The sequence below is a fragment of the Chaetura pelagica genome, unplaced genomic scaffold (assembly GCF_000747805.2).
Source record: "Chaetura pelagica isolate M959 unplaced genomic scaffold, ChaPel_1.0 scaffold142, whole genome shotgun sequence".
NCBI lineage: Eukaryota > Metazoa > Chordata > Aves > Apodiformes > Apodidae > Chaetura > Chaetura pelagica.
The window spans coordinates 12,763,906-12,776,901 of record NW_009952973.1 but is presented as its reverse complement, the minus strand read 5'-3'; the positions used below and the strand labels follow the sequence as shown (position 1 = coordinate 12,776,901).

General features: G+C 40.0%; 1 protein-coding gene across 2 annotated transcripts in view; it reads right to left on the bottom strand.

The window, feature by feature from the left end:
• TENM3 (teneurin transmembrane protein 3) overlaps positions 1-12,996 on the bottom strand; it is a 320,216-nt gene that overhangs the window by 76,938 nt on the left and 230,282 nt on the right. For both annotated transcript variants that reach the window (XM_009995957.1, XM_009995958.1), the window contains exons 7-11: positions 7,436-7,646; positions 6,844-6,945; positions 6,492-6,686; positions 4,957-5,157; positions 1,772-1,957 (exon numbers count right to left, since the gene is read on the bottom strand). In XM_009995957.1, coding sequence (XP_009994259.1) covers positions 1,772-1,957; positions 4,957-5,157; positions 6,492-6,686; positions 6,844-6,945; positions 7,436-7,646 — 895 coding nt within the window. The remainder of the gene's footprint in view (positions 1-1,771; positions 1,958-4,956; positions 5,158-6,491; positions 6,687-6,843; positions 6,946-7,435; positions 7,647-12,996) is intronic.

Sequence of the window (12,996 nt, the reverse complement as noted above, 5' to 3'; positions counted from 1 at the left end):
TCTTATGTCTGAGAAATCTCAGAAGAAAACAACAAGAAAAAATTCATTTATGTAAACAATAATTTGCAATTCAATCTTACTGCTTCACACCTGACTCCTGTCTATGAAACAAAACCTTGCCTCATCTTCTGGTGCAACGATGTGGGTAAGAATTAATACAGCTATAGCAGGCCCTCACTTCCCCTGCCCTCAGAGCTCACACCACTGTTTCCCATGACCACCAAGCACAGCACCACCGCCCTGCCTCTCAGTCAGGAGCTGTTAAGCTACCTGGTAATGCACCTTGGGTTTTACTATTTTTGAGATACTTATGCCCAGTGATGGCTTAGCTGTGTTAGCACAGAGTTACAGCCATTCCAAAACACCCAAAAAAGTTAAAATTTCCAGCCTTCCCTTAGCTTGTGGCAAAAGCAAATCACACTATGTTCACATCCATCAGGTCTACTGGTATTAGACTTACAGTCCTACCCTGTTGCTTTGGCTACATCACCTCTTTTAACTGACTTCCCTCGATAAACCTATGGGTGCTTTTTTTTACTTACAGGCACTTTTTTGACTATTCAGATGCCTTTTCCTGTAGCTATTTCTTTTGTTGTCTATTCAATTTCTCTCTTAAGCGCTTAGCCACGATGCTTCTCACACTTGGGAGATGTGTTCCATAAAAACCTTTGGAGCCACATTGTTACTCCTGTCGCAGCCTTTGCTGAGCTTTGTGCAATGCTCTCCACACACCTAAGTACAAGTTAGTCATCTTTCACAGTTAAGACAATTGCCAGTTCCTTTGTCTGTGCTTCCTACCTGCTGCCATGCAATAGTTTCTCGGTGTGATTTTGCTGAGACAAAAATTGTTTAGATAGGACCCCCCACCTCTGTTACAGACCTGCAGTGTCTTGCAAAAAGGGGGATTAGTGTAGAAGGGATTTTCTTAGCTCTACAGCTATGCAAAATCAATATAAAAATGATAAACCTTGTGGCAACTCCTCTGCCACTTTTTCTTAGTCCCCTTATTTACATGCGTACTTTCTCATGCTGGCTCACCATCAAGCCCTGTGCAGTGGAGAGAGATATCCTGCTATATATGGGACACACAGACTGTAAATAACTGCATAAGAAAAGCTCCATTGATAAAGACAAAGTAATTTCCAGAGGTTTCCAGGCACTAGAACTAACCTGATTACAGAAACATAGAAGCTGTAATAAGGATGGCATCTTCTCAATCAGCTGTACTGAACTGCTGTTACATTATTTACAGGTAAGAAATTAGATAAAATTCTAAACCAGAGCATTATGTTGACAAGAAGAAATTTGAGGCAGCTAGATCCCATTTTTGACAAGGTAGAAGTGACATTTTTGGGTGGGTAAGTCAGTTTTTAGAGCTTCTTCTCCATAAAAAAATAAAAAAGAAACAATAGGAAGCTTCATTTCTGAAAGACAAAAAGCTATCACATAGAAAGCACAAGTCAAATAATATATTTAGGAGTTTAACATAAAAGTAACCTCCCCCTCAGCTAAAAGCTGCTAAAGGGAAAAGATTGAGAGGGAAATTCTTCTACCTCTTTTTCATGGCAAACTAGGTATGAAGAACTGATGAGCCATTATATAACCAACTCCTTTCTTAAAACATCAGCTTCGTCACACAGACTGGACTGTGTGAATATTCTGTTTGAAGAAACAAGCTTCAAAGTAACACACGTCTTAGTAAGATGTGGCCGGCAGGGCCGGCTGTTCGAGCTTTGCAGCCTGAAGACAGGGTAAAGCATAGGCAGCCTACCAATGGTACAGTGCTCTCCGTTCCATCCCTGGCTACATTCACACTTCCCGTCCTTGCAGGTACCGTGCTCGGCACAGCGGGGGTGGCAGGCGCGCTGGGTGCAGGTGGCGCCCGTCCAGCCTTCCTCGCAGCGACACGTGCCGCCCACGCACACGCCATGGGTGCCGCAGTCCACCGAGCAGATTTCTGGATGGGAGAGAAGAGAGGGGGGAGAAAGGGAGGCAGAGAGTGCACACGGGAAAAATAACATAGACATTAATTAGCAGCACTACATTTGGATTCAATATGTGAAGAGTAAGAAGGGCAAAATCTTTGGAAATTGAATTTACTCCTTTGGAAAGGAATTGACTGTGAAAGGTATTTTCAGGCAGGACTCAACAGAATATGGAGTCCAGAGTTTTCTCTCTATGATACTGCTCACTTAGCTATCCAGCAGGCTTGGTGGTGCTTAAGTGTCCACAGCTCTGAATAATTCTGAGTCATGATTTTTGTGATCACGTATGTCTCAAGAGAAACCTTTCGTAACTTGGATCATATGGCACTTAGACCTAATAGAACTTACAGTGTACTCTGTGACTACATGCACTGTAACACCTAGTCATTGCGTGTTGACACTGAAAATTTAGTATTAATGAAAGTTCATTTTAACAAGGTTTCCCCTCCCTACTCTGCTATCTGTTTTCTTTCAAAGTAAAAATGTGCCATTTCTGGAAAAAAAGAAAAAAGAATCAGCCCCAGTGAGACAAACTACTACTATGCTGACATACTGACACATCCATTAATAGAAAAGATGATTCTCTTTTACTTTCATTAAATTTGTATCAGTGACAGCTATGCACAGTCTGGTTTAAATAACAGATTGTTAAAAAAATAAATCAACATACAGCAATTTAACTTGTCATTTAGCTATAGTAACAGGTTCTTGTAACTGATGGAATAATTGAAAAATACCTTAACAGCCAAAGGTAGTCAGAGGCCAAACAACACATGTTAAGTCTCAGCTAATACAAGATGATAAATTAGACTGCCAAGTTTGGCCTTTACAGTTTTGGTTCATTTAGACTCTACCATACTGTACTTCTGCTAAGGAGATAGAAAAACAAGAGGAGATACAATACAGCCTGAGTGACTTCTTTAGTTCCTCAGTCTACATCTGGCTGCAACCAACAGAGTTCACAAAAGTACTGGATTTAGTTTTTGTTTTCTTGTGAAAAACAACAAACAGTTTGTAATAAAAGACTGAAATTAGTTTCAACAGCAAAAAAAAGAAGCATTCAGCACAAGAGAGGTTTCCAGTTTCTCACTCAATAGTGCTTTTCTTCCCCCACAAGAGTACAACACTCTCTTGAAGTGCTGTGGAACATTAAACACTGTATCAAGGAGCTGTGACATTTTCCATAAGAAACAGCCTAAAACCTTTATGGAGAAAGACAACTGTGATTTCCCCTTCTTTTTTCTCTTTTCTTTTTACCTTTTTTTTTTTTTTTCTCTTCTGTGCTATACAGCTTTTTATATCTACTTTGAGTTAAATTTTTGATTAAGAGATGCAAGATGGTTTGATTAACTTTAGAGTCACAAAATGTTAACACAACTCCAAGAAAGAAAGGTTTATTTCTTCTCTTCAATCTAATCAATTTTTCATTAGGGTGAAGGTGTTTATCAGCTTTTAGCACACTGGCTTTGAGCAAGGTACGTCAATCTTTGTAATGAACTTATTAATTAGAGTTAATTTAATTGAAGTGGAATTGAAAGGCTAATTAATGGACAAACTGCTGATGAAGATAGAGGAAAGCTCTGCTGATTTCAAGTCTATAAACTACTCTGATGGAAACAACTCATTCCTTTGCATTTCTTCTAGCAGCTTAGCAAAATGTTTATGGGTAAGATTTACTTTTTTAGTGTACCAGTCCGGAGGTAATTTTGCATGACTTTAGAAAATACTCTGTGTATTTTTACAAAGCTTTTCTGTAAGTTTGACATTTTTTAAATATTTGAGAAGATCAGAAATATTTTATGTTATTTAAATGACCAACCACTCCTTGAAATATAAGTTAAATATGAAGCATAACTGAATAATCAAAAATAGTGTCAAGGACACTGTGTGAAGAAATAGAGGATCCATGTTTTGCTTAAAAACTAGAAATGTTTTCTCACAAATAGCCATTTTAATGCTACAAATGTTCAGAGAATAATTTTTTCTTCTAAACAAATGTAACAGCAGACAACATTTTCTTTGTTCATTCACTTTATCTTGAATGTTTGTAACACTGTCCTATCTTGTTTGCATAAACCATTATTGAGTATCACAGATCCTGGTCAGGAAGTACATTTGTTTTAAAATAGAAGGTTCCTCATGAAAAAGTTATGTTTATTCCTAAGCTGGCATAAGCCCAGCTAGCCCACGTGTTCAGTTTTCATTAAAAAAATCATCTGAGTTGTTAGATGAACTGTTTTAGATAAATACATGTCTCACAGACTCCATTTATCTTTTGATATGTGGCTACCAAACAATATTCTAAGAACTCACATTTGTCATCATTTAGATTCTACTCTCTGTGACAGTACCTTCAATAATTTTCTCCTTTTTGTTTCTAAACTCAGACTATGGTTTTAGTAAGATCACTTTCAGACTTCAAGGAATCCCTTTGCTTCTTCACTCCTACCAACTCCTTCCACCCTGGCATTCTGTGCCCTCCTTAAAAGCTGTTTAGGATTTATTCTTGTATTCTCTGCCTTCAAGCTGGAACACTGTCTCTTCTTCAAGAAAAATACCTCCAATTAGCTGGAGAGATTTAAAAACTGCAACTGTCTCACTACTGTATTTTAAGTTTCTAAATACACAGATTAGGTAAGATGATACTTATCACAGAATCATAGAATGGTTTGGGTTGGAAAGGACCTTAAAGATCATCTAGTTCCAACTTAGATCCATACATTGCACAAAGAACATTCTGAACTTGCATGTGAAGCACCTAAAGATACTAGCTGAAAGCAGCTAAAGGATCCCTGAGAATACATTGATTTTCAAATACTTCAAATTAATCAATTTATTTTGAACCTCTGAATCAATTCATAGTTCATGCTGAAGTCAACTCAGCAGGCCAGCTTCTAAGAGAATAATGTCAATAAATGCTGCTATTCAAGACATCATCATATTACAAAATGGGAGTGCTTTTAACCCTTACCATTGGAGCAATCTGGACCTGTCCAGTTGGAGTCACAAGTGCAGGTGCCGCTCTCTTGAAGGTAGGTGCCGTGACCAGAGCATTGGTCAGGGCACATTGTCTTCAGAATTTCACAGTTGCTGCCACCCCAGCCTGGGTTGCAGTGGCACTCGCCGTGGATGCACATGCCATGGCTGGAGCAGGATGGGTCCAAGCAATCCGCTTCAGGGATATGAGAAGGACCAGATAAACTCATCATTCCTAAAACCAGTGATGAGCTCCTACAATAACTCATGGCACTTCTGGACTTAATCCACATTTTAAGACCTTGTAAATAGGCAGCATTTTACTCATCTTCAAAGTAAACATTTGCAGGTTGAACCTGAGAAGCTCACCTTCGTTTCATTGCAATGAGTGGGGAAAAGACAGAGCAGACCCAGGTACCTTGGTGTCAGCCTCCCTTCTCTGGCTACAAGGTAAATCATTCATATCACCACTAGTTGCATAGCAGCAATGTTTTTTCTAAAATCACCTCAGTTCCAAATCACTTTCTGGTACTGTGAAAACTGTGTGTGCACATAACTGACATCTGGACAGGCTACCATTGAGTTAAGGGAGAACCTTTCCAGGTTCAGTAATTTTTCTGAATTACAACAAGATTGGCTTTGAGTCTTGGGCAACTGATCTCTGATCTGCCTAATCACAGTGTAACAAGTGCTGGATTCCCTACAGCACTTTGTGTCCACTGACCCAATCCACTGCTATGGAGTTTTGACAGCTGCACAGGACACTCAACTTGTTTCAGAAATAAATGAGTTACATACTGTATATCTGTCTTAATTCACTTTAATGTGCTTTAGATGACGAGATTTAATTTAGCAATTTGACTCAATAAAATGTTACACTTGTAGGGTCAATGGCCTGAAAATTTAATTCCAGAGGCTTAATTGCATTACTTTGTAAGTGGAGATCAATAAAATCAATTTGATTGAGGAAGAAAATGGTGCTTTTTACTCCCTGAAAAAATAGAATTGAAAAGGAACTGTACTTTGCAGCACACCAGAATGAATATTATTATGCACATCTCTGGAATACAAAAATGACGCATCATTTGTCACTCTGATGCATTTGAATCAGCACTTTCCACAATGTGGTTGGTGGAAAAGATCACTAACAAATGCAATACATTAATGATTTATTTTAGACGATGAAAATTCAGTAAGTATTCCTGTATTCCAACATCTGTTCTTTGTCTGTTTTCTTAGGTCATCTCAGCCAGAAAAAAAAAAACCACAAAAAACTAGCAAGCAAAAAGATAGCCCACATTATCAAGAATTTTCCCACTGATTACTTGAGAATAAAAAACCAACAATAATTCTGTAGAATTTAGTGATGCTAGTGATCCCCAAACTTGATGTTTAGTATGCTAAAATGATTGTTGAAGAAACACCATTAGTGCATATGATCTAGATCTAGCAAAATCGATTGAGCTGGATGTGCCAGCTGGAAACCAGACTAACAACAGCAGGTACTGGGGTAAATATTTACTCATTTACCTTCTTCACAATTCTCTCCTTTGTATCCAGAGTTGCAGGCACAAGAGCCCATGATGCAAATGCCTCGGCCCCCACACTGGGGATCGATGCACTGCGTGGCAGGCACATCACACTCAGTGCCCTTCCAGCCGCTGTAGCACAGGCAGCGTCCTTTGGAGTACTGCCCATTGCCACTGCACAGCACTGGGCAGGCCGCTGTGAAATCAAACACAGGAGAAAAATTAAAACAAAGTTCTTCAGCAAAGCTTTATAAAGGACATCTAAAAAGCAAGTCACATGCCAGTCGCTTTCCTGATGTACTTGTCTTCATGCTTGCTTAAACTGACTTGAGAAAAGCATTGAGTTCATTTACCTCTTGAACAATCGGGGCCTAGAAAACCAGGAAAACAATGGCAGGACCCAGACACACATTCACCGTTGCCATGGCAATTTCGGGGGCATTCCACCACAGACTCTAAAGAGAAAAAAAGAGGGATAATTCACAGACGCCCACCTCATGAAGTACCTATCGTGAACCACTATTAACTGAGCATGCACTTGCTCTGAGAGAAGTGTTTACATTTGGTTTGAAGAGCACAAATAGATGTGGTTTTCTATTGCCAATGCCTCTAGTATCTTAGGTCATTACATCCCAACAAAGACTAACATTATAATGGTAAAACCACGAGTTCCATACTTTAAACGCAGTCCTGTGCCATTTAACAAATACTTAAAATAGTGGCCTCCTTTCAAGCACTGTTTTACAAGAAGGTACACTCCTTATGTCTTAGACCAAGTAACTAAAATATATATTCTTGATTTTATTCTGAGCAGCAAAAGAAACACTACAAAGGGAAAACCTGTGAAAAAAGTCAGATCACTTAACTATGAAAACCTGTCTCTGCATTCCTAAAAAACTTGACCAGAGCCTAGTGTTTGGCAAGAGCTTTGAAGATAATGCTTACCTATAATTATGGTATTAAAAGACACCTGCTCCACATTTTTCCCATCATTATAAAAGGCCAGGTGCCAGATGCCAGAATCCAAATACTGGATAAAACCTGCCTCGTGGACACTGACAGACCTCGCCTGCCGTCCCGCTCGCTCCGACTCCAGCAGGTTGCGTTGCTCCCTCGCAATCAGCCGGCTGCCATCCAGGAGCTCCACAAAGTCATACTGCAGGGGGGAACAGAGAGGAGCTTGACAAATCAGAGGATAAGCCAGCTGCCACTGCCAGCTTCCCTACAACACCCTGACAATAGGCTTGTATTTTGATCAAGTTTTCTTTTGGAGCAGGGAAGGAAGAGCTGAAACCAACCTTTGCTTATTTCTTTGCATACGCAAATGGTTAATAACAATAACCAACACCAATCATAGAATCATCCTGGTTGGAAAGGACTTTGAAGATCATCAAGTCCAACCATAACCTAAATCCACCTACCATAACCTAATCTATCCTTTCAGTGCTTAAATCATGTCGCTAACCACTGTATTTGTATTTCTTTTAAACACTTCGAGAGATGGTGACTCCACCACCTCCCTGGGCAGCCCGTTCCAGTGTCCAACCATTACTACTTCGTTTTTCATTTAGTTTCAGATGAAGGATTAAACTTCTCATTCCCCCTTATGGACAGCCTGGAGTTCTGGAGGAAAGAGGACAGGAGTTTTACTTCCTATCACAAGCCCAACAAAAGGAGATGGAAAGCATAAAACATTGCAACTGTTGAAAATGACAAGCTGACAAAAAAATATCGTACCTCAGATCAATGCACAGCACGTATTGTTCTGTTAACAACTGTCAGTGGGGCGTGGAAAAATGTAGCAGCATCTCAGCTGATCCCACAAGTAAACTCACAACACAAGGTTTTATGCACGTTCATCTTCACTAAGGGCTAACAGCACCTCGAGGGGCTAAAACTGCTTTGGGACCTGTACTGATTTACACTATCTGTGAGTCTGCTCTCATGGCTTGAAAGAGATCATCCTCACATTTGCCATGTAAAGATCAATGTGTATACAGCAACATTAAACAGGTAGGAAAAATAAAGAGTATTCTTGCTTGTGGTAGAGTGTCTCTGCTGTAACACATAAACCTTTAATCTTCCTACACCTTGGAGAGCTCTCTTAAATGGAATTGCATCCAGGCCCTATTAAAGCAAAGGCCAGTACATGCAACCAGTGATTCACCTGAGCTAGGATAACATCGGTTACTTGCACCAGATCATCAGTGGTTTTACACCCTTGTGACTTTCAGAAACTGCTCCTGGGACAAAGGAAAACATGATAGCCTTTCTCCAAGAACAAGAATTTAAGTGCTTATGCTCTCTTCTTGAAATTGGAGGCTAAAATTCACTGCTATTATTAGAATGTTCCTCCCCAGTATTCAGCATTATCTTCCTACTAGTAAGTATGTGAAGGAAATGCATAGTTAATATGCCTTTGTCAACACTCGAGACACTTTTCCAGCTATGTCTGAACCTGCAGAATAGAACATAACATGATTGGGATGTGCAGAAGCCAAGTACCTCAGTACATTGTCACTTCGTATGGGCTGCACCACATGAAAATGAACGCAACTGTTTTAGGAGAGCACCAGTTATCCAAAACCATTCAAAATTCTCATTTGTCAGATAATAAAATATTTATCTTATTTTGTGTGAGAGAGAAAAACAATTTTAGTTGGGTTTCTTTTCTCTCCCACCTGACTCAAGAACACTTCTTTCTGGTTGTGTTTTTCACTTATATTTTAAAAATGAGAAAGCTCAGGGAGTTCTGAGTTTTAACAAATCAGTCATGGACATTAGGAGTAACCTTGTAATTTGTATCCTGCAGAGAATCAGTTTTGTAGGACAACTTCAGATTAAAACCATATTTTTGCTACAGGAACAAGTGAGTACACTACTTGATTGACCACTAATGGCTGACAAGCATGGCACAATTAATGGTTTTGTAGTTTTAATGTAATAAGGACATACACTGTTATCAGAACATCATTTTAGACTACAATTTAAAAGCCATACAGAGGGAGATTTACTGTTCATTCTGTCCCCCAGCAAAAAAAAAAGAACCCAATAATTGATCTTAACCCTTTTAAAGGCTATTTTTTAATATATATTTAGGACACGCTAACAGAAACAGGCTGGCAAAACAATTATCTTCAAAAGCAAAAGCCATGCCAGTCTTATTTTCCTCCTATAGAGATAAATTAACTGCCTAACTTTGAGTCTAAATTCACTGATTTGCCTTACCATCCCATTCAGTTTTGCTTGAAACCAAAGTTTTTTTATTCTTAAAGTCTCTTTAAATAAACACATTGATTCTCTGGCTGCAATGGGACTGACATTTTTAGAAAGTGTCACAAAGACTTTCAGGCTTGCATTGATTGGGTTGTGAATGGACAGCCACCGTCAATTATCTCTGGTTGATTTATTTATGATTCCTCAGAAAGTGAGAACTACGCATTTCAGATCAGTCTGTGACACACACATAGTGGTTGTGGTTGAGACAGATTTTGGTACCTGAAGAGAATACAGAAAGGCAAATTCTCTCCCAAATACAATATATCAAACCATTTCCTATATGCTCTATTCCTATTATTTTGGATTATGGGACAGAAAGAGAGTTAAACTTGCTGCATTCTCTTATTATTTTATGATGAAATTCTAAGCAACTGATAGGAATTGTTTAGACACAGTGGATTCTGTTCTAAGATGAGGGTGTAAACTAAAAGACTTCTTGTGATCTTCCCAAAATTAATTTCTATCTTACTTTCATTATGTCTCTTGCAGTGGTAGGCTAACTGGCATCAGAGGTTGCACAGACATGGAAAGATAAACTCAGTTTCCTCTTACTCACTGTACAACAAGGAGGTGGATAAACAGGCAAAGGGTCTGCAAGAGAAATGGAGAATAATGTGGCAAATGCAATACACAAGTTTTGCATTACAGCCAAAGGTGACATGGAGAGGAGGCAGAAATTCAAACACTGAAGCTGTAAGGAGATGCTAAAGAAGATGGTTGTGTGTGGTTACACATCTAGGGTATCAAAGGCATATGAGCAAAGATACTGCAAGGGAACAGCTGGTAAGGAAACTATAGAAATGCTGGCAGAGTGCAGGTAGCCATCACTTCTCTATTAACATACGATCTGAAAATTTGGATACTAACGTTGGAGAAACAGATAGCAGTTGCTCCTTTGCATAAATTTTGTTATTAGCACTTGTCAACTCTGTAACTCTGGAGATAAGGGCAGACAGCATTCAAGAGACACAGACGTGAAGTGATGATATATATGGGTGAGATCCTACTTTTCAGAGTCCTCATGAAACAACCCTAGCTTTACACATCCAGAGATGGGCTCTGAGCCAACTTTCATCATTCTGGGATGAGATCTTGGAGCTATAGTAGACAGATCTATGGAAATATCAGTTCTACAATTAAAAAAAAAAAAAAAAGAAAAGAAAAGAAAAGAAAAAAGCTGACATATTAAGGCACTGTATGCAACCATCGTAGTTAAACATCTGCTACATTCTGGGCTCTTCTGGTCTTCCCATCTTGAAAAGGCAGCAGTAAAACTGGAGAACATTCAGAAAAGGACAAGGATAATCAGAGGATTGAAGCAGTTTTCACACAGGCAATGATGAAACAGACTGGAAAAAATAAAATCACTTGAGGACACTAGAGTTCTATAAATCAATGGTGGCATGGCAAAGAAATCAGAGAGAAACTCTCTACTGCCTCTTCCAAAACACTAACAACAAGACATTGAAATAAATCTACGAGGAGAGGCTGCCTCAAAAGACACTGAGGGGTACAGTGCGAGATGCATAGTTAAGCCAGGAAACTCTTTACTGCAAATGTCACAGATGCTAAAAGCTTCCAAAAGGTTCAAAGGTGACTATGCAAATTCACAGGAAAAAAGAATCTATCAAAGGCTGTAAAAAACAAAGATGGCATCTCTGACCCAGGAAATCCTTCAGCCTTAAAACACTGGAGGCCAGGAGTGTACTGCAGGAAGAATAACTGCAAACTTGCCATGCTGCTATATTAATCTCTCTGTACCTGCTAATGGACATCATCACAGACAGAATGCAGAAGGCTGGGCTAGACTGGCCTTTGTTCAGACCCAGCATGGACATTGATGTGTTTTGCTAATATGCTCCTATGATACCTGGAGCTAAAGAAGCAAGCTGCCTTGTCCACTGGAAGAATGCAGTGAAGCCCAGCGTTAGCTGTTAGCCTGCCCCTGCCAGCAATGCCTGGCTTGCAGGTAGGAACTTCTGTCAGTACAAGCCCTAAGCATTAGGGGAAACAAGGTAACAATAAACAGATTCATGCTTCCAAACCCCTCAGCATTCTATTTCATTGGAAGTCCTTTTGGCTAAACACTTTATTTTGTTTATATTACATAACATATGTTGTGTCTTCATTTAATTCCTGTGACTAGGGTTGCAGAAAGGCCTAAAATGTTGAGAAATATTGTACTCCATTTTTCCCCCCACGTGCTGGAGCACAACCAAAAAAACCCTTCACCCACACACTGGAACTGAATTTTTAGGAGATTACATACATGCTTTATCTCAGTTATCACTGGGTTCAAGGCCATATAAACATTCAGATAACCCCACACCCTTGGGAATCTTCAGCAGCCCTAGAAGTTCACTAAACATGACAATTTTTCAAGGTATCAATTGTCAGTCAAATGGTTTGTAAAAAATACTCTAATTATATATCAGGCAAAAATAGGACAAGAGAGCTTGACCTATATCCTGGGAACAATATATCCAAAATGCCACAGAAACTAGAGAAGATATAGTAGACAGATTCACATTCGATTATTTCTGTCACATTATACTTCAACATGAATAAGCACTTGGGCAGCAGCAATCCAAAGGCAAAGGAGTCTGTGTAACACAGATGATAGGAAACAGATTTAGTTATCTCCCTTTTCTGATTTTTTTTGATAAAGGGCACCCCTATTTCAATCTTTTGCCAGGACAAGGAATGAACTAAGAATAATTATTCACAGATGTACCTGCTTGCATAACTTAGCATATAAATGCAGTTCAGATCACTTTCTTCAGTTTTATTCATTCTTGCCACACATGTTGTGAAGGACCAGGTATTTCCTTACACGAACATGAAATGTCCTTTGAGTCAGCCGACAAAACTGACTTAAAATGGCGTCTCCACGCGGCGCTGAACCCCCTCTGTGTGTGTGTGTGTGGGGGCGCAGCTGCTGCAGGGGAGGAGCCGTGGCCGGAAGCAGGGGCGGGACTAGGTCCCGTCTGATTGGCTGAAAAGCCCGGAAATACGAAACCGGCCAATCGGGAGCGCCGAAAACCCCATAAGAGAGGCAGCGCGGCACGCCCCTCTCTCTCTCGCTCTCTCCTCGTGTTCGAGGCGGTCGTCTACACACACTGCCTGCCGCCGCCATTTTTTTCCTGCCGTGCGCTGCCGCCCGTCCCCGCTGCTGGGAGCTGCCCTGCTGCAGAGCCGCTCCGCTGCTGCTGCCTGCCCGGCTGCCT